At 37.8% G+C, this 18,329-nt stretch overlaps 1 protein-coding gene across 50 annotated transcripts in view; it reads left to right on the plus strand.

Moving 5' to 3' along the window:
* PBRM1 (polybromo 1) overlaps positions 1-18,329 on the plus strand; it is a 106,794-nt gene that overhangs the window by 32,517 nt on the left and 55,948 nt on the right. For 27 of the 50 annotated variants that reach the window (XM_086367559.1, XM_086367562.1, XM_086367594.1 and 24 more), the window contains 5 exons: positions 1,787-1,882; positions 2,477-2,568; positions 8,465-8,678; positions 11,458-11,599; positions 12,742-12,839. In XM_086367559.1, coding sequence (XP_086223685.1) covers positions 1,787-1,882; positions 2,477-2,568; positions 8,465-8,678; positions 11,458-11,599; positions 12,742-12,839 — 642 coding nt within the window. Of the gene's footprint in view, positions 1-1,786; positions 1,883-2,476; positions 2,569-8,464; positions 8,679-11,457; positions 11,600-12,741; positions 12,840-14,888; positions 14,934-18,329 lie in introns of all 50 variants that reach the window. The other 23 variants (XM_086367573.1, XM_086367576.1, XM_086367577.1 and 20 more) reach the window with 2 other exon arrangements.

The following is an 18,329-nucleotide window of genomic DNA, read 5'->3' on the forward strand; positions in this document are numbered from 1 at the left end:
TTCCCCAAAGTATTTACAATGATAGCATCAGAGATCACCACAACAAGTATAATAATAATGGAAAGGTTTGAAATAATTGCAAGAATTACCAAAATGTGGGACAGAGACGCAAAGTGAGCCAATGCCTTTGGAAAAGTGGTGCTCAGACTTGCTCGATTTAGGATTGCCACAAACCTTTAGTTTGTAAAAAGAAAAAGAAAAAAGGCAGTATATGTGACATTTAATAAAACAAAGCATGATGAAACAAAGTATGCTTATAATATTGTGATATTTGCATCTATATAGTAGATGCATATATTTTCACTGTAAGAGTATTTAGCCAGATGTCAGGAGATTCTAGCTTATCTTGTGCTGGGACTGTGACTTTGGACACGTCTTACTTCTAGGATTCCATTTGCTTCTACCTGAAATGGAAAGATCGAGTGGCTGCTTTTGTAGCTTTTTTCTGACTTTGACATTTGCTATGTTTCTGGATCCTCTGGTCACTGCAGTAACCATAAACTGTCTGGGATCAACTCTGGTGTATTTTTTTTTTTTTTTTGCTCAGAGTTCCAGATTTTGCTCTTCAATTTTTTTAATTCAGCAGAAACAAGTTTTTTCATATCAGTAATTGAAAAATGCCCTTATGCCAACATATTCTAACTTAACATCTGATCATTGGCAACTTCTATAAGCATAATTTTTTTTAATTAATTTATTTTAATTGGAGGCTAACTACTTTACCGTATTGTAGTTTTTGCTATACATCGACATGAATCATCCATGGGTGTACATGTGTCCCACTATCCTGAACCCCCGTCCTACCTCTCTCCCCATCTCAGGGTTGTCCCAGAGCACCCGCTTTGGGTGCCTTGCTTCATGCATTGAATTTGCACTGGTCATCTATTTACATATGGTAATATACATGTTTCAGTGCTGTTCTCTCATATCGTCCCACCCTCACCTTCTCCCACATAGTCTAAAAGTCTGTTCTTTACATCTGTGTCTCTTTTGCTGTCTTGCATGTAGGGTCGTCATTACCATCTTTCTAAATTCCATATATATGTGTTAATATACTGTATTGGTGTTTCCTTTCTGGCTTACTTCACTCTGTATAATAGGCTCTAGTTTCATGCACCTCATTAGAACTGACTCAAATGTGTTCTTCTTAATGGCTGAGTAATATTCCATTGTGTACGTACCACAACTTCTTATGCGTTCATCTGCCGATGGACATTTAGGTTGCTTCCATGTCCTAGCTATTGTAAGCAGTGCTGCAGTGAACATTGGGGTAGATATGTCTCTTTCAGTTCTGGTTTCTCTTTCAGTTTTGGTGTGTTTGCCCAGGAGTGGGATTGGTGGGTCGTATGGTAGTTCTATTTCCAGTTTTTTAAGGAATCTCCACACTGTTCTCCATAGTGACTGTGCTAGTTTGCATTCCTACCAACAGTGTAAGAGGGTTCCCTTTTCTCCGCACCCTGTCCATCTTTTATTGTTTGTAGCAGAGTCCCAGATTTTGGAGCAAAGACTCCTGCATAGTAGAGGCTCGGCAGTATTTGAGTCTTCCCTCCCCCATTCCCCGCCATGCCCCGTGGCATGTGGAATCTTAGTTCCCCCAACTAGGAATGGAACGTTTGCCTCCTGCAGTGGAAACACTGAGTCTTAACCATTGGACCGCCAGGGTAGTCCCAGAGTGTATCTTTTTTTAAGAAAAGAAAAAGAAAATGGTTGTTTTCTTTTTGTTTATCCAGCATTATGATTTCAGCTGTTAGTTTTCTGAGTTTTTTTTAACCTTGTCTCTGGATAGGACTTCATCAAATTTGGCTGCAACCAGGCTGACAGGTCCTTCGCACAGTAAAGGCAGCCTTGGTGAAGAGAGAAATCCCACTAGCAAGTATTACCGGTGAGAGAGAGTGTCTGAGAGCTGACCCATGTTTATGAGGATAAGCATGCTAGCATTTTCTTGATGACTATCTTGAAGTAATATCTTTGAGTGTAGTTGGCTGATTTTATGAAACTTTGTTGTCAGATATTTATTTAAAAAGTATAGTAGGCCTGACTTCATGTCTGAGAAATGCTTAAGCAGAAAGTGTGCGTCAGGTAGTGTTTAAAATTACCAGTAAAATGTGTCGTAAAATACTGAAAGAGTTTGTGTTCATAATAGATTTTATTTTCATTGTTAAAATATGAGCATCTTCAGAATTAACCAGCAATTATGAATGAATCTTTATTTTTCATAAAAAAGGAATAGTGCTGCAAGTAGCCTGCTTTAAGGGTTTTCTATCTCTAGTCCCTCTTTTCTGAGCAAAAACTTAGTCTTCTTGGTTAAGATTGACTGTGGGGGATATAAAAAAGTACAAAGTAAACTGAGTAGGCAGCTGAATAGAAACCCTTTCTTTGATGTGAATGCCTTATTAACAGTTCCTGTTTCCTGTAAAGTAACCGAATTATTACAACATCTTTCCCTGCCTTCTAATTGCTTGTTTTTTCCTTGTAGTAATAAAAGAGCAGTCCAAGGGGGTCGTTTATCTGCAATTACCATGGCACTTCAGTATGGCTCAGAAAGTGAAGAGGATGCTGCTTTAGCTGGTAGGCATTAAGTTGTGACTAGTTATGTGTCATCTCAGTGAATCCTTCTTCTTAAGGAAACTTGCAGTTATTTTGGTCTGGCTGGAAGTTTGTCTGTTTTTGGAGGACACACTTGTTTTGTTACATTTTGATTGCACTCTTGGTTGTCAAACTTATTAAGAACTTACTACTGCTTTATTTTGTGTTAAAGCATGAATCTAAGTAAATAAATACTTGTGCAAAAACAATTGTTTTGATAGCCTTAGCAGATCCTGGTTTCAAACCTATGATGGTAAATAGTGCTAGTCATGCATGCATGTGTGTGCTCAGCCATGTGCAACTCTTTGTGACCCCAGGACTATAACCCATCAGGCTCCTCTGTCCATGGGATTTGCCAGGCAAGAACACTGGAGTGGATTGCCATCTCCTCCTCCAAGGGATCTTCCCAACCCAGGCATCGAATCTGTGTCTCCTGCAAATCCTGCGTTACAGGCAGATTCTTTACCACTGAGTCATCAGGAGAGCCCAAAGTACTAGTGACACCGTCAGGAAATCCCAGGAAGACATTCACGTCACTTTAGATTTCCAGGTCACTGGCTTACATTTTCAGTAGACTAGAATGTCTTTTCACCTGGAGCTTATGATTTAAAGATAGCTGTAAATTATGGTAAACTTTCATTTAAATAATTGGGCACTAGAAATTCGAGTAAAAGCACACACTTCATAAAGGAGTAACAAAGAACAGCTATAGAGGTGTATTTTCTGTCTTCCTCCTAAGTGCGATGTAATATTTTTTTATTTTATGGTATTTTTTATATGTAGAGATAAAATTTGTTTTATGAAATTACTCTTGATTTTATAATCAAGTGTGACACAAAAGATTTTTCTAGCTGTATTTTTATTTTCTACTAAATCTATAGAAATTCATAATTACTGTAGACTACTAAAGTATGAATTTAAGTTTTTGATTGTCATCTACAGAATTATATTTTTTTAAACTTAAGTCAGTCCTTATCAAAAATTGAAAGAAACTTTTCTCTTTTCATTAGCTTTCTTTTTTGCCAACTATAGAAGTGACACACACTTCTAGCATTTGGTTACTTCATTAACCTTATAGTAGTATAACAAATTGAAGGAAAATCATAGCACTTATAAGATTCTTACAAAGCATTTATTGGCTTTTTTTTTTCCCTTAATAAATAGTACTTTTGTCACAAGAGGATTCTTATTTAGTAAGCTCAGGGAGTAAAACAAAGTAGATGCCAACCAAATTTGTGTGTTGTAGATCCTTCAGGGTGTTCTTCAGAACCTGTTTATCCTTAATTTAGTCAAAGTTTAATATACTTGGTTTTCTGCTTCCTGTTCCTGGAAACAGCTTTAGGGCTAGGTACAGTGAAAATAGCAAAGAAAGGATAACTCATGATCTTGGAGCAACAAGAAAGCTGATGGAAAGAAGACATAAGAATTGAAAGTGTGGCTTGGCATCTTGAGGTTATTCATTTTAGAGGCAAACCACATTGTGTCTCCCTGAAGGGTGGTGAAGGAGGTGGAGAACAGCACGTACTTGAAGTTACTTTAAGAAGAGCAGTGAGGTGGACAGTAGGATACGAAAAACAGATAAAACTTCCAGGCTTCTCCCACCAACACAAAATAAGGCAAGAAGGCAAAAAGAAACATAGAAGAAATGTGATAAATGGAAACAGAGAAACAGCTCCAAAAATTACATCTGAAATAAATGTTAGTGGCCTGAATTTGCCGATTAAAACAGTTCCAGATTGGGTATTTAAAAAATCAAGTTATATACTGCTTACAAGAGACACATCTTAAATATACAGGAAAGTGAATGTAAAAGGATGGAATGTAAAAAAGATACCCCTGGCAAATAATAACCAGACGCTAGTCATGTTGACTTTTGCTAAACTGGACTTTCAAACAATGCATTTCCAAAGATAAAATGGATTTACCTTATACTGATTAAAAAGTTTATTGCATCAGGCAGATAAATCCTAAAAGGGCTCAGAATATATAAAGCAAGCAGATAGAACTTCTTGGAGAAAGAGACAACATTGCCGTTAGAGTGGGAGCCTGCTTCTATCAATTGCTAGATACACAGCCAAAAAAACCAGTGAGACAGAGAAGATTTGACTATAATTCCTCAAAAGTTTATTTGTTTCCTATTTCTGCTAAAACAAATTGCCACAAACTTAGTGGCTTAAAACATCACAAGTTTATTCCCTTCAGCTCTGAAGGTCAGAAATCTAATATCAGGTTGTTGGCAGGCCGGTATCCTTTTGGAGGCTGTAGGGGATAATGGACTTCCTTACATTTTCCAGTGTCTAGAGGCTGTCTGTATTCCTTGGCTCATGGCCTCTTCCTCTGCATTGAGAACACAGCATTTCAATCTCTACATGTCACCCCATCTCCTTCCTTTGACATTCTTGCCTATCTTTCATAAGGATCCTATAGTGCCTAGAGATTAATCCAGGATAATTTCCCAAACTCAAGATTCCTTGCAATCATATCTGCAGAGTCTCTTGCCATTTAAGGTAATATTCACAAGTTCTGTGGATTAGAGCATAGATTTGTGTGGGGGCTTATTATTCAGCCTACCACAACAAATTGGTTATTAACAGGCAAGTATTCTACAGTTGGAGAATACATGTTCTTCCCTGGTTCACATGGAAGATTTACAAAAATTGGTCATGTACTTAGCCATAAAACAAATTTCAAATTTGAAAGATCAGGTATTATACAGACCATACTTCTGACTGTAATATGGCTGTGATAGCAACTAATAATGAAAAAGAATTTTTTACTTTTTTTTTTTTTTTAATCTTTATTTAAAAATCCAATCTGCCAACTTAGTGTTTTCCACCAACTTGGGGAGCAGAAACCTTTCACAGGCTTCACGATCTTTTGCTTATGTGGTTTTTTTTTTTTTTTTTTTGAAAAATAAATTTTTAAAAGGAGTAATTGTAATACAAATTTAATTACTTAAATTTGAACAGTAACAATAATGAAAATAATACATATCAAAAACAGTGGAGGTGCCACTAAAGTGATACTTTCAGAAGGAAATTTATAGTTCTGACTGCTTCTGTTCAGAAAGAAAAGCAGCTGAAAGTTAGTGAACTAACAAGCATCCAAGATAAGTAAATAATAAGAAAAACAGAGATGTTAGATAAAAGATGGTAAAGCCAAGGACAGGAGATAATTCTTTAGAAAGGAAATCTCTAATGGAAAAGATCAGTGAAGTCAAAAATTTTCCTGTTACAGCTCTTAATAAAATATGTAAATCTATAGCAAGATTATAAAGAAATAGAAGGCACAAATAAAAAAATATTAGGGGAAAAAGAGAGCATATAGAGCATGTAAAGACAGCATAATGCAAATACATTTGAATGTTTAGATAAAATTGACAAATTCCTAGAAACTGATAAATGCCTGAAAACTGATTCAGGAATAAAAAGACTGATTAGTCATATCACCATTAAAGATATTAAATTGCTAATTAGAGATACTCCTGCATTGAAAACACCAAGCCATACATTCAAGGAACAGAATTATATAATAAACTCCTGCAGTGAGTAAGAAAAGAACTCCGCAATTTATTCTTTGAATCTGATATAAAACCAAAACCATACAAAATATAACCACACTGTATCTAGTAGTATCTGCAGTCTGCATAAGCACACTGTATCTAGCAGTATGTGTAATATACAATAACACAGTTGGGTTTATTTCAGGAATACTAGGTTCAGTTCAGTTCAGTCGCTCAGTCGTGTCCGACCCTTTGCAACCCCATGAATCGCAGCACGCCAGGCCTCCCTGTCCATCACCAACTCCTGGAGTTCACTTAAACCCATGTCCATCAAGTCGGTAATGCCATCCAGCCATCTCATCCTCTGTCGTCCCCTTTTCCTCCTGCCCCCAATCCCTCCCAGCATCAGAGTCTTTTTCCAATGAGTCAACTCTTCGCATGAGGTGGCCAGTATCTGTAATACACAATAACACAGTTGGGTTTATTTCAGGAATACTAGGTTAGTTCAGCATAAAAGATAAAAGAATTATTTACTGTATTAGTAGATTAAAGGAGCAAAACCATGATGTTTGCTCGGCAAATGCATTTGATTAAACTACAAGTCTCATTCATGATAAAAGCTAAGCATACTAGGAATAGAAGGGGACTTTCCTAACCTGATAAATGGCATCTCCACTTTCAGTGGAGAATCATTTGTAGTATTCTCCTTACCATAAGAAACAAAGTTTAAAATGTTCTTACTTCTTGTTCAAAGTACTAGCCAGCAAACAGTGATAACAGTGATGCTGTAAGGATCAGAAGAGAAGGGTTTGTAAGGATTGCAATCAATAAGAGTACTTTTTGAGTTTTTTATTTAAAAGACTACAGATAAATTACTAGAATAAGAATAATAAAATGCTAATGTAAATTATTATACAAAAGTTAACTTCATTTCCAGAATCAACCATAAAAAGAAAATGTAATTTTTTAAAAAGATATAGTTTACAGTAACAGCAAAATATATTCCTAAATTTAAATTCAATAAAACATGTGCAAGAGCTTTATGAAAAGATTAGAGGTAGTGGAGTCAGGAAAGACTGCATAGTTTCCAATTTCTGTCTTTGCTTCTAGCTCCTTGACTCTTAAATCCAAAACCCGTCTTTACTACTTTACAGGCCAGCTGACCTTGGGCAGGTCATCAACCTCTCATGTCTAGTTTTCTCCTTTGGAAAAGAAATGACCATACCTGTTCTGTATGGTGATGTTAGGATTACCTGAGAATGGTGCTTATCAAGCTCTTAATATGTAACTAAGTACTGAATAAGTGATTCTCATACTTGCCTGGGAGACATAGTGATTTTGGTTATACTGATCCATCAAGAAATAATGTAAATCAGGTGCTTATACACTGTTTAAGAGTTCAGAGAAATGAACAGTATATTTTGTATTTCTGTTAAAGTGATCGCATGTTTTGTTTTGGTGTTTCTATGATTAGCTTCTACCTAAAAGTTTTCTCAATAAAGGAAAACATCTTTCCTAAGGTCTGCTACAGGTAAATCTCTTTGACTTTGCCTCACTTTAAATCAAATTTGTCAATGCCAGCCCCCAGCTACCTTTATCCTAAGCTATATGCTGTCGCTTTAGTTCTGAGATCCGAGAATAACTGTTTGCTCCTTTTCTTGTCCAAGCACACATAAGCAAGGATCTCCAAAGATGGCAGAGAAACTATTTTGTAACCTTTTAAAGACAGACAGACAGGGCTTCCCTTGGATAAAGAATCTGCCTTCTATAGAGGAGACTTACAGGAGACTTGGAGGAGACAGGGGTTCAATGTCTCCTGATCTTCCTGGGCCTGGAAGATCCCCTGGAGAAGGAAATGGCACCCCACTAAAGTATTCTTGCCTGGAAAATTCCTGTGAACAGAGGAGCCTGGCAGGCTGTGGTCTGTGGGATCACAAGAGTCACAAGAGTCCTACAGGACTGGGCAACTAAATTACAACAACCAAGAGGGTATGACTTTTACTATGTAACATTCTGTTTCTATGTAACATTTCTCTTAAGTAAGCATACACTTTTACTGCTGCTGCTGCTAAGTCGCTTCAGTCGCATCCCACTCTGTGCGACCCCATAGATGGCAGCCCACCAGGCTCCCCTGTCCCTGGGATTCTCCAGGCAAGAACACTGGAGTGGGTTGCCATTTCTTTCTCCAATGCATGAAAGTGAAAAGTGAAAGTGAAGTCTACTAAGCATTACTAACAGCATCTTTAATGAAGGCTAGAGACTATTCTTTTAAAATAAGTATTCTCAAACATAGACAGCATAATCTGGAAGGTTGTTAAAAGCTTTAAAAATGTTTTTTTTTTATTCCCTTTATAAATATCTTTTATATCTTTGTAGCTGCGCGATATGAAGAAGGAGAATCTGAAGCAGAGAGCATTACTTCATTTATGGATGTTTCAAATCCTTTTTATCAGCTTTATGACACAGTTCGGAGCTGTCGGAATAACCAAGGCCAGCTAATAGCTGAACCTTTTTTCCATTTGCCTTCAAAGAAAAAATATCCTGATTATTATCAGCAAATTAAAACACCCATATCACTACAACAGATCAGGTAATACATCATTTATATTACTCAGTATACATTTATTTTCTTGTGATTGAGCCTGTGCATATATCCTTCATTTCTAAAATGGATAAGGGTATAAAAATGTTTTTCATATGTCTAGAGTATGCTTAAGTATCACACCAATGTAAACATGAGAAATAAATTTGATTAACTACAAAGTACATTCTTTGTATTACAGTAGTGTCAAGAGACAAATAAACAGAAGTATCCCAGCTAGTCATTTGTGTGTCAGATTATGGATTATAAAAAAAAATTATGTAGCTCAGAATTTAACTGTTCATTTTCTTATAACTGCAAAAATTTCTCTTTCTATTCCTTTTATTGATATTTTTATCACAACAATTTACCTGCATTTAAAATTTTGTATCTTGGTTTCCCTTTTGAAGGGTCAGCTCTTAGGACATCTAATCTACTTCCTTTCCAAGGATGCATGCTGAGCCAGTCGTGCCCCATAGGAGCTGGACCACCTTTCACTGTGCTCTTCATCAGAGCAGCAGGGAAATCTTGAGCAGTGCTGAGCAGTAGCACTTTCTGTGATGATGAAATGTTACTTTATCTGTACTGTCTCTGGTAGCCACTCGACATGTGACTGTCGAAAACTTGAAATGTGGCATAATGAAACTAGATTTCAAGTTTTACTTTATTTTGCTTTAAACAGACATGTGTGACCACTGTATTGCACAGCACAATCCGAGGAAGATGTGTTAGCAGAAGGAATATAGTTGAGGAATATCATCAAAAGCCAAAAAAAAAAGGAAGGGTGGGGAGGAGCTCGACAACATGGCTGCATAGACCATCTTCGTTGTGCTGGGGCTTGTCATCCCCATGCTTTATTTCCTGTTCTACCCTTTCCTTCCCACTCCCATCCTTGATTAATATCAGACTGATAAATATCTGCAGATTTGTTGTAGATTGTCATCTGTTAATACTAGTTTAGGTTCGCTATTGTTCTTTGTGGGTATTGAGAATATCCAGCACGTTATCCTTGAAGTTATCATAAATAAGTCCAAGGCTGTAATTTAAACTCTTGTTGCTAGCCACAGGTAGTGAGAGCTGAGTATGTGCTTAGTTGTTGTTGTTGTTTTTGCTTCATCCCAGAGGATCAAATGTTCTATTATAACATTCTTATCTCTGTAAGCACTACATGGAATCTATATATGATTTTAGTAAATTTTAAGTAAAACTTTACATGTGTAGTGAATGATGTGTCATTCTAAGAGCAAAGTGTGGAGTCTACATTAATTCTGTGAAGCTGTACACATAATGTGGTTCTTTACCTAATATTGTTTTTGTGACTTTGATGGATAGCAGATAAGTGCTTCAGTCAAGCTTTAAAAGTCTGTCCTGTCTAAATCTATATAGCGTTAGGGCAGACTGTGATGCTTCACTTTGTACCAAGCGTACAGGGAGTTGCGATAGCCTTAGTGTTGGTAATAGCCTAAATGCCTGAGACAGCTGTTAGAATTCTTAAGACTTAAAGTACGTGAAAACCTCAGTATTAAGCCATTGGATTAATTACAATTGTTTGTGTTGGAGGAAGAGTAGCAAAAGGACTCTTAACATTAATCTGCCTCTCATTTACCATCTTAAGACTGCTCTTCAGGGAATTCCCTAGTGGTCCAGTGGTTAGGACTGGGCACTTTCACTGTGAGGCCAGGTTCAATTCATAGTTGGGGAACTAAGATCTCGCAAGCAGCACAGCACAGAACCGCGCCCCCCACCCCTCGCCCCCCCACAAAAAAGGGACTGCTCTTCATTTCCCTTATGCAACTCCCCTGGAGTTTAATGTTTCTTATTCTACATGTTCCTTCGTGTGGTTGCCAGTACTTTCTCTTTTCTTTAACTCTCATCAAGAGGAATGACCTCTTATTTTCTGAAATGTGTAGATCACCATGATTCTTCATTACAGTAGCTTGAAACCTCCCTGATTTTTATCTCTTCCTAGGGTTTGCATGTAAGGGCTTCCCTGGTGCTGCTGCTAAGTCGTGTCAGTCATGTCTGACTTTGTGCGACCCCACAGACGGCAGCCCAACAGGCTCCTCTGTCCCTGGGATTCTCCAGGCAAGAATACGGGAGTGGGTTGTCATTTCCTTCTCCATTGCATGAAAGTGAAAGTGAAGTCACTGAGTCGTGTCCAGCTCTTAGCAACCCCATGGACTGCAGCCCACCAGGCTCCTCCGTCCATGGGATTCTCCAGGCAAGAGTACTGGAGTGGGGTGCCATTGCTTCCCTGGTGGCTCAGTGCTAAAAAATCCACCTATGAATGCAGCAGACAGCAGGTTCTATCCCTGAGCTGGCAAGATTCCCCTGGAGGAGGAAGTGGCAATCAGCTCTAGTATTCTTGCCTGGGAAATCCCATGGACAGAGAAGCCTGCTGGGGTTCTCAAGTCCATGGGGTTGCAAAGAGTCAGACACAACTTAGCGACTGAACAACAACAGGGTTTTCATGTAGCCAATACCAGGATTTTACCTTAGGAGTTTTGCTAACATGTTTGCTTTGTAGTTGACCACCTTACTAGGTTCTCTTATTGCTGCTTGTCGTGTTTGATTCTTTTGGGTTTTCAGTTAAATTATCATGTTGTCTAAATATAGTGGTGCTTTTGCTCCTTCACTTTATTTGGAAATTGTTACTTCCAGGCCTCTAGTCAGTATCACTGGTAAACTACCTTGTAATATTTGTCAAGATTTTTGCACTGAACTTTCAGGAAAGGTGTTTCTGCATATTCAAAATGGAAGGTTCTAGCCCTGTGTTTGTCTTTCACAGAACAAAGCTAAAAAACCAAGAATATGAAACTTTAGATCATTTGGAGTGTGATCTGAATTTAATGTTTGAAAATGCCAAACGCTATAATGTTCCCAACTCGGCCATCTACAAGCGAGTTCTGAAACTGCAGCAAGTCATGCAGGTATAATTTCCTGGTTTTGCTAAGTTTTTGTATGTATAATTGAGTGTGTTAAGATATGTGATTTTCCTCCAGCAGTGTCATATCATTCATTTTAGCCACACATACTGATTTTTTTTTTTTTTTGAATATTTTTTTAAGAGCTTTCAGGACTATGCAGAGTAGAAATAATAGTTTAGACTGGGTTAGCTTTGTGAGTGGAAGAAGCAGGGATTTGTCCCTGGGGAGTAATTTTAGGGTTATGAGGATGATTCCCCCTAATCACAGATGATATTCTGCGTTCAGATTTTATTTATTTGGTTCTAGACTCTGTCTCTGTTGAGGTAGTGTTGGTTCTAGGAGAAGGGTCATCTTTAGGCTAATTCATCATTGTACAGTGTCCATGAGTTGACTGAATTATTTCTAAGAGCACACCTTGGAGGGCATCTGAGGCCATGGGTCATCTCAGTGTTTTGAGAGAAAAGGGCATAGATATGAAATACAAATTGTGTCTACCTGTCAGTTTTGGTAGAATCTTCCTGGAAAGAGAATCTCAGAGCAAGGAACAACAAAAGCAGTTTTATATCACCTGTAGAATCTCCATTTTTGTATGGTCAGCTCTGTGATCCATGTTGAGGATTTAAATATTTTGTTTTCAGAACTCTGTGTATATTCCCTAAGTCTGCTGTCATTGGACTTTAGCTGTCTCTGGCAGAAGGTCTTTAAAAATGCATGTATTGAAAAGTAGATCTTATTTCACCTCTCACTTTAAGCCTTCTTCTTAGTCACACTGTTGCTTAAGGCAAGGGTGCTAAAGGCTAGCTTTGACTTGGCTTTACTGAAATACGGCCACCAGAGCAGGATGCCCCGACAGCTTGTCTCAGTGCTTTGAACGAGTTGGTGTCCTTCGGAGTCTTAAATTCAGTTTAGCTAGAGTTGATTCCTCAACTCTCTGGATCCATTTTTTTTTAACCTATTTTTCTGTCATGCAAACTTTTGTTAAATTGGGTTATTGAAAATTTTTAATGACTTCTTTTTGATTTTGAGTATTCTACGTGTGGTTGTATCTTTCTGCTTGAATCTGATGTGGCTAGCTCTTTAATATTCATATATTCTAGAAGTGGTCAGCAGAATGAGCTCGACTCCTGGGGTCTCTTCTGTTTTAGGCAAAGAAGAAAGAGCTTGCTAGGAGAGACGACATTGAGGATGGAGACAGCATGATTTCTTCAGCCACCTCTGATACTGGTAGTGCCAAAAGAAAGAGGTATATATTCTTCATATAACTGGAGACATTGTCTCAGTTTCTGTTTTGTTTCAGATTTAAGTGCAGAAAATTGTTTCTGTAAGCTTTCAAGTATGAATTATAAAATTTAAATACTTTATAACATTTAAAAATTCATTTGTTAATTGCATGATTAGTGTTTCCTTGGTAACATCTTGTTTTTAGATAACATATTTAAAAATAATTACTTATATGGCCTGGTGAAACCTGTTATTCTTTTTGCTGTCCAGGTTATTTTGTTTTAATGTGGCATTGTAAGAAGCCCTTTAAATCTAGGTAATTTCTATGTGGCGATTTAAAAAGAAAAATCAGTCATTATTCTTACCCCTTTGTTTTCTCTTGTTAATCTGATCTTTATTTGCTATTTTAAGGATGTCATATAAAGCACCAAGTTACAACTTCTTGTAGTTCATAACAGGTTAAGCTAGATATTTGTTTTTCTTTTCTTTCTAATCTTTCTCTGAACTTCCCTAACCCTTCCTTTTTCTCATGGGTTTTATGGAAGGGGACCTTACTGTGAGATTCTGAAGCTGGAGTCCTATAAAGAAATCATGCAAGACCATCTCTTTAGTCTGCGCCTCCCACATGGAGTTTCTCTAACTTGATCTTTGTGGAACACCGTATTCTTCCTGAGCCTTAACTGTCTCACCATCTTTGTGATAGCAGGGAGGAAACCTTAAACAAAGAATAAGTTCATCACTAATAGCAGGGCCTGACAGATTGAAAATTGAATGAAGTCATTAGTAACTATTAATGCAGTTCTGTTCATATATTGTAGATCCACTGACACCAGAGAAGTTTTTAAAAATGGTTTAGAAAAGGGAAGCTATCTTGTCTTTCCCTGTAAATAGCATTTGGGAAGTGTTTTTTAGCAATGAAAATAACTTTGCTATGCTATGCCAAGGTAACTAAATTGATTGGTGTGCCCTGAGGTGTGAGTCTCCTCCATTACTATGAATTTCATCCTTCCAAGTTCTTAATTCCTTGTTATACCAGGGACAATGGAGGAAAAATGTGAGACCAGATCAGAGACATCAAATCAAGAACATCTTTGAGTGTAATTATATTACTACTACAGCATCACCTGTGTTTTCCAGATCAGTCACCAATCAAAGATAAAAACTTCTCAGGCAAAAGAAGGTAATGGAGGCAAAAGTGATGGTACAATTAGTGCCAACACTGAATGACAAGAGAGATCTTAAACTAGTTGAGTGTTAAGAAAACAGTTCCAGGGAAGCATTAGCCCAGGCCAGATCTTTAAAAAATCTCTATGGCTTGTACTTTGTGGGACAACCCAAGTAGATGAAATGAAAGTTATTACTCTAATTAAAACTTCCCATAAAAAAAAAAGCTAAGCATTATGTTCTTAAAATAATAAGATCCCACTTTAGAGAAAAAGGCTTTTCATGCACAGGTTTTCTAGGAAGTATTTTGTTTAATGAAGTGAAAAATACAAGTAAGAGAAGAGCAAATATAAATCATAGCTAAAGCAGTAAAAGAACACATTTGGGTTTGAAATATAGGCATGAGCATACACGAGGAGGCTGAGAGAAGCAAGTCCTTTACTTTGGACTGTGACAAAGGAAATACCTAACAGCCTTTTAGAAGGTAGCTATGTTGAGAGGCTTTGGTAATAAGAAAGGGACGCCTCCAGAACTCAGGTAAACATGACAGCCTAGTAGGATAAGTTAAGCATATCCAGAGAAGGCAGGGCCAAGTTTTCCAAATACTACTTGACTTTGAAGTATTGAATACGGTTCTGTCTTTGCCTTATTTTTTTCGTATCAAAGATTATGAAAAAAATTACTGCGGGTATGTTCTCTTCATTCTGGGAATACCTTCTCCCCAACGCCTCTACCCTAAAGTCCACCTTCTGTCTTCCATGTTGAAATGTTCCAGGTATTCTTAAAACCTTTTATCCTTTGGATTAAATGATCCTCTTTTTTCTCAACCATATTTGGTTTATACATGACCTCCAATGTTGCTTGTTTTGTTTCTCTTTACATGTAATGTTTGTTTCTGCTTTCCCAGGAGCACTCTTGACAGTGAGATGTTGGGTCTCAGGAGGCTCTCCAGGTGTGCAGTCCTTTTTTATGCATAAACATGTTTTTTTAAAGTGTAACTTCTGTGGCATGGTCAGCACTGATTAGGTGAAAAGTGCAGTCTTAAGCATGTGAAATAATGGTTTTTATTTGGATGCCAGTTTATCTTATGAATAAAGAAAACAGTATAGTTTAGGAGTATAGTTAGTAAAATTAACTGAAAATTAGCCTAGATATAGTCAGGACCCTTACTTTGTCGCCAGCTTTGCCCGGGGCAGCAAGCGCCTGCACCAGTCATTGAGGCTGTGCTTCTGCAGCAGAGGTAGAGAGGCTGAGACTTTGGTGGCATTCGTTGTGTCCAGGGGCTGGCGGGTTCGGATTTCTTTTCAGGAATGTCTCTTATAGACTGGGGATGGTGGAGGGATCAGAATCAGTGTTGATAATCCAAGTGATACCAGTCTGTGATGGTGCCAGTGCATTGGGTTAGTGCTTCTTGAGCATGAATACATTTCTTTAGTCTCTGGTCTTGTTTGTGTTTTATTTCTTTAAAGCCATCCATTCTTTTGCATGTTACTTATGATTTTAAAAACAGCCCTTCGGTTGCCATATGTAGTCCTAGTAATCATCTTATGGTGCCTTTATTTTTGCCTCTGCCATCTGGCATTCATGGAGTGTCAGTTGCTTGCAGAACACCAGACTGTCCTCTTACAGGTCATAAAGGAAAAGTTGAGTCATCCTCTCTACCTTCCAGGAATTTACTGACCGGGAAATGAGGCAGGTTTAAACAAAACCGTGTGATGCTCACAGTTGTATAGTTGTATGGAAGTGTGTGATTGCCCAAGTAGCTTTCGGAAATGTGATTTCCCTATTATGCTTTTCTTTGAAAGTTAGATGTTTGAAGTTATCTACATTTGCTACCATACGTAGTCCACTCTATACAATTACTGTATTAGTATCTTCTTCCTACTGTTTTCCTTAAGAAAAGTTTTCTTAATTGGTAAATTTAAGAAAAAGACCATGGATTGGTATTTCTTTTACATGACTCATAGTATGTGGCACTTGGTTCTGAGGAGAAGAAGAAACAGAAGTGTGGAGTACTGTTGTAACCCCATACTCTGGACCCTGACTGCCTGGTTTCAAATCCCAATTCTTATTAGCTCTGTGATTTGAACCTCATCACAGTTTCCTCATCTGAAAAAAGAGTTGATGACAAAAACCTACATAGGATTTCTGTGAGGACCTGATTGCTTAATATGCCTGAAACCACAGAACTGGGCCTGAATACTCACTGAATGTAGCTCTGATTATTTTCTGGAGGTATTTCCTGTTGACATCAAGACATGATAGATTTCATTTTGTTTTTAGTCAGATGTTATTAGACTGGGAAAGTCATTAAGATGAATAAAAAGATTTTGCTCCTTGAAGATGAAATATTAAAGCCTTGTAAAAGAAGGAACCTTTGGGTTTACTTAACTTCACAGCAGGCACTATTAGAAATCTAGGGCCAGGGAGGTAGAGGCCAGGAGACCTTGAAGCCTGTGAGCTGGGTTGACTATGATTAGAGGCCCTTGGTAAGGGCTGGCTTTTTGTCATTTACTTGTATGATAAAAGCAGCCTGGTGACTATCGCTGATTCAAGTCTCAGTTCTGATTACAGCCTTAGGTATTCACTTAAGTCTCCAAGCCTCTGTGTCTACATCTCCAAAATTGGGGTAATAATTGTACTTGGTTCTTAGAGTTTGAGGATTAAATGATAAGTGCTTAGCACAGTCCCTGGCATGTGGTAGAAGAGTTATCTGTAACTGTAAATAGAATCTTGTGTGTATATTAAATACAAACATGTACTAAATAATAGCTTCATAGTAAAAATGATGATAAGATTTAAGAAAGTGGTCAGCCACAAACTATGAAGGTTAGGACTAACACCATGGCGTGAAAAAGGGAAGATCAGATCTCGAAGGGCTGTGAAGGTCCACTAGGACTTGGTGATAAACCAAGAGAAGCAAAAAGTGACATTGATTACAATGTTTTAGGCTGAGTTTGGGGGTCAAAAGGATGGTAAGGTGGTGGTCTTGGAAAATCAGGGATTTAGAGTGAAGCCTCTACTAACTCATGATCTTTTCGCAAGTTAGAAAAAGTACCCACTTCTCAAGACACTTAACGTTCATTTATTGGAAAATTGCTGTAATATAATGACTTTGTTAGCACAAGACCATAGTGCTAACAAGACCATAAACTTCTAAAATTGTATGTTTAATATAATAGCATTTGTGATCTGAATGGACATCCTCTTCAGTATGACACCCTTAAGTGCATAATGACAACCCTGGTTTGGAACTCTCTTAAGGTTTTTTTAACCTAAGTATGTTCAGAGGTCCAGATTAAAAAAGAATGAGTGTGCTAGTTACCAGGTCTGGGATTTAATTATGCACCTTTCCCAAAATAGGGAAGAGTGAACTGTTTACAGCTAATAGTCTGAGGGAGGAAAGAAGTAGGACGAATAGAGGGGTTCTGAGATGAATTAAAAATCAAGGGGCCGTGGCATTTGAAAACAGTAAACAGGAAGCATCAGATAGGGTGATACGGTCGCTGTCTTTTTGTAATGTAGAGTTTATGTCATTTCAAAAGTGTTTGAAGTTACTTTCAGAAGTGTGAACATAATAAGATTCAGCATCATATTGGAAAAGGATAAAGCAAATATACCAGCCACTCAAGCTAATACAGTTAGGAAGAATATGAAGTTTAGCTCTGAGTTTTTTCTGGCAGTTAGATTGAAAGTAATAGGCCAGTGGTTCTTGGTTTCAAAGGCAATATAAGGATCTGGAAAAATGTAAACAAAATAACAAAGCTGGATTAGTTCAGAGAAGATTGTGTGACCCTAAGAACAAAAATTTTGCTTGCCTTTGAGGCTGGAAACCAGTTACACATCACTCTCTTAAAGTGAATCATACAACTGGAGTTGTATGCTTATTAGTAAGGCATACCATTAGTGTTAAAAGTCCTAAAACAGTAAATGTCAACTATTAGAGCAGTTATCAAATTCTGTGATATCAAATCCAAGTTCTGAGGTTTTTTCTTTAGAGGCTTCTTGAAGGCTAAGGACATCCAGTCTCTGCCCACTTGTGCGGAGCTCTGCGATGCTGGAGCTTTGTCCTGCCTTCCCCTTCCATTGTTCACTTGCTGAAGTCCTGAACTGACAGAGTTGGTCCCCTCTCATCATCATCTGGGGATGCCTGTTTGGAGAAATAGTTAGCATCAGATGAAACTTCACCTAGATCGCTGTCATCAAACAATCACTTACTTGACATGGACACCAAAATACTGAGTGGGAATATGACAGGAATGATTCCAGAGCCACCAGTGGAAATGAGCAGTCCCGAGTGAAGACACAGGTGACAAGGATGCTCCCAGCTCTAGGCAGTGGCCTTTGT

Source organism: Bos grunniens, chromosome 22, assembly GCF_055505025.1.
Source record: "Bos grunniens cultivar Pamir isolate PY7600 chromosome 22, Bosgru_T2T1.0, whole genome shotgun sequence".
In the NCBI taxonomy this organism is placed as follows: Eukaryota; Metazoa; Chordata; class Mammalia; order Artiodactyla; family Bovidae; genus Bos; species Bos grunniens.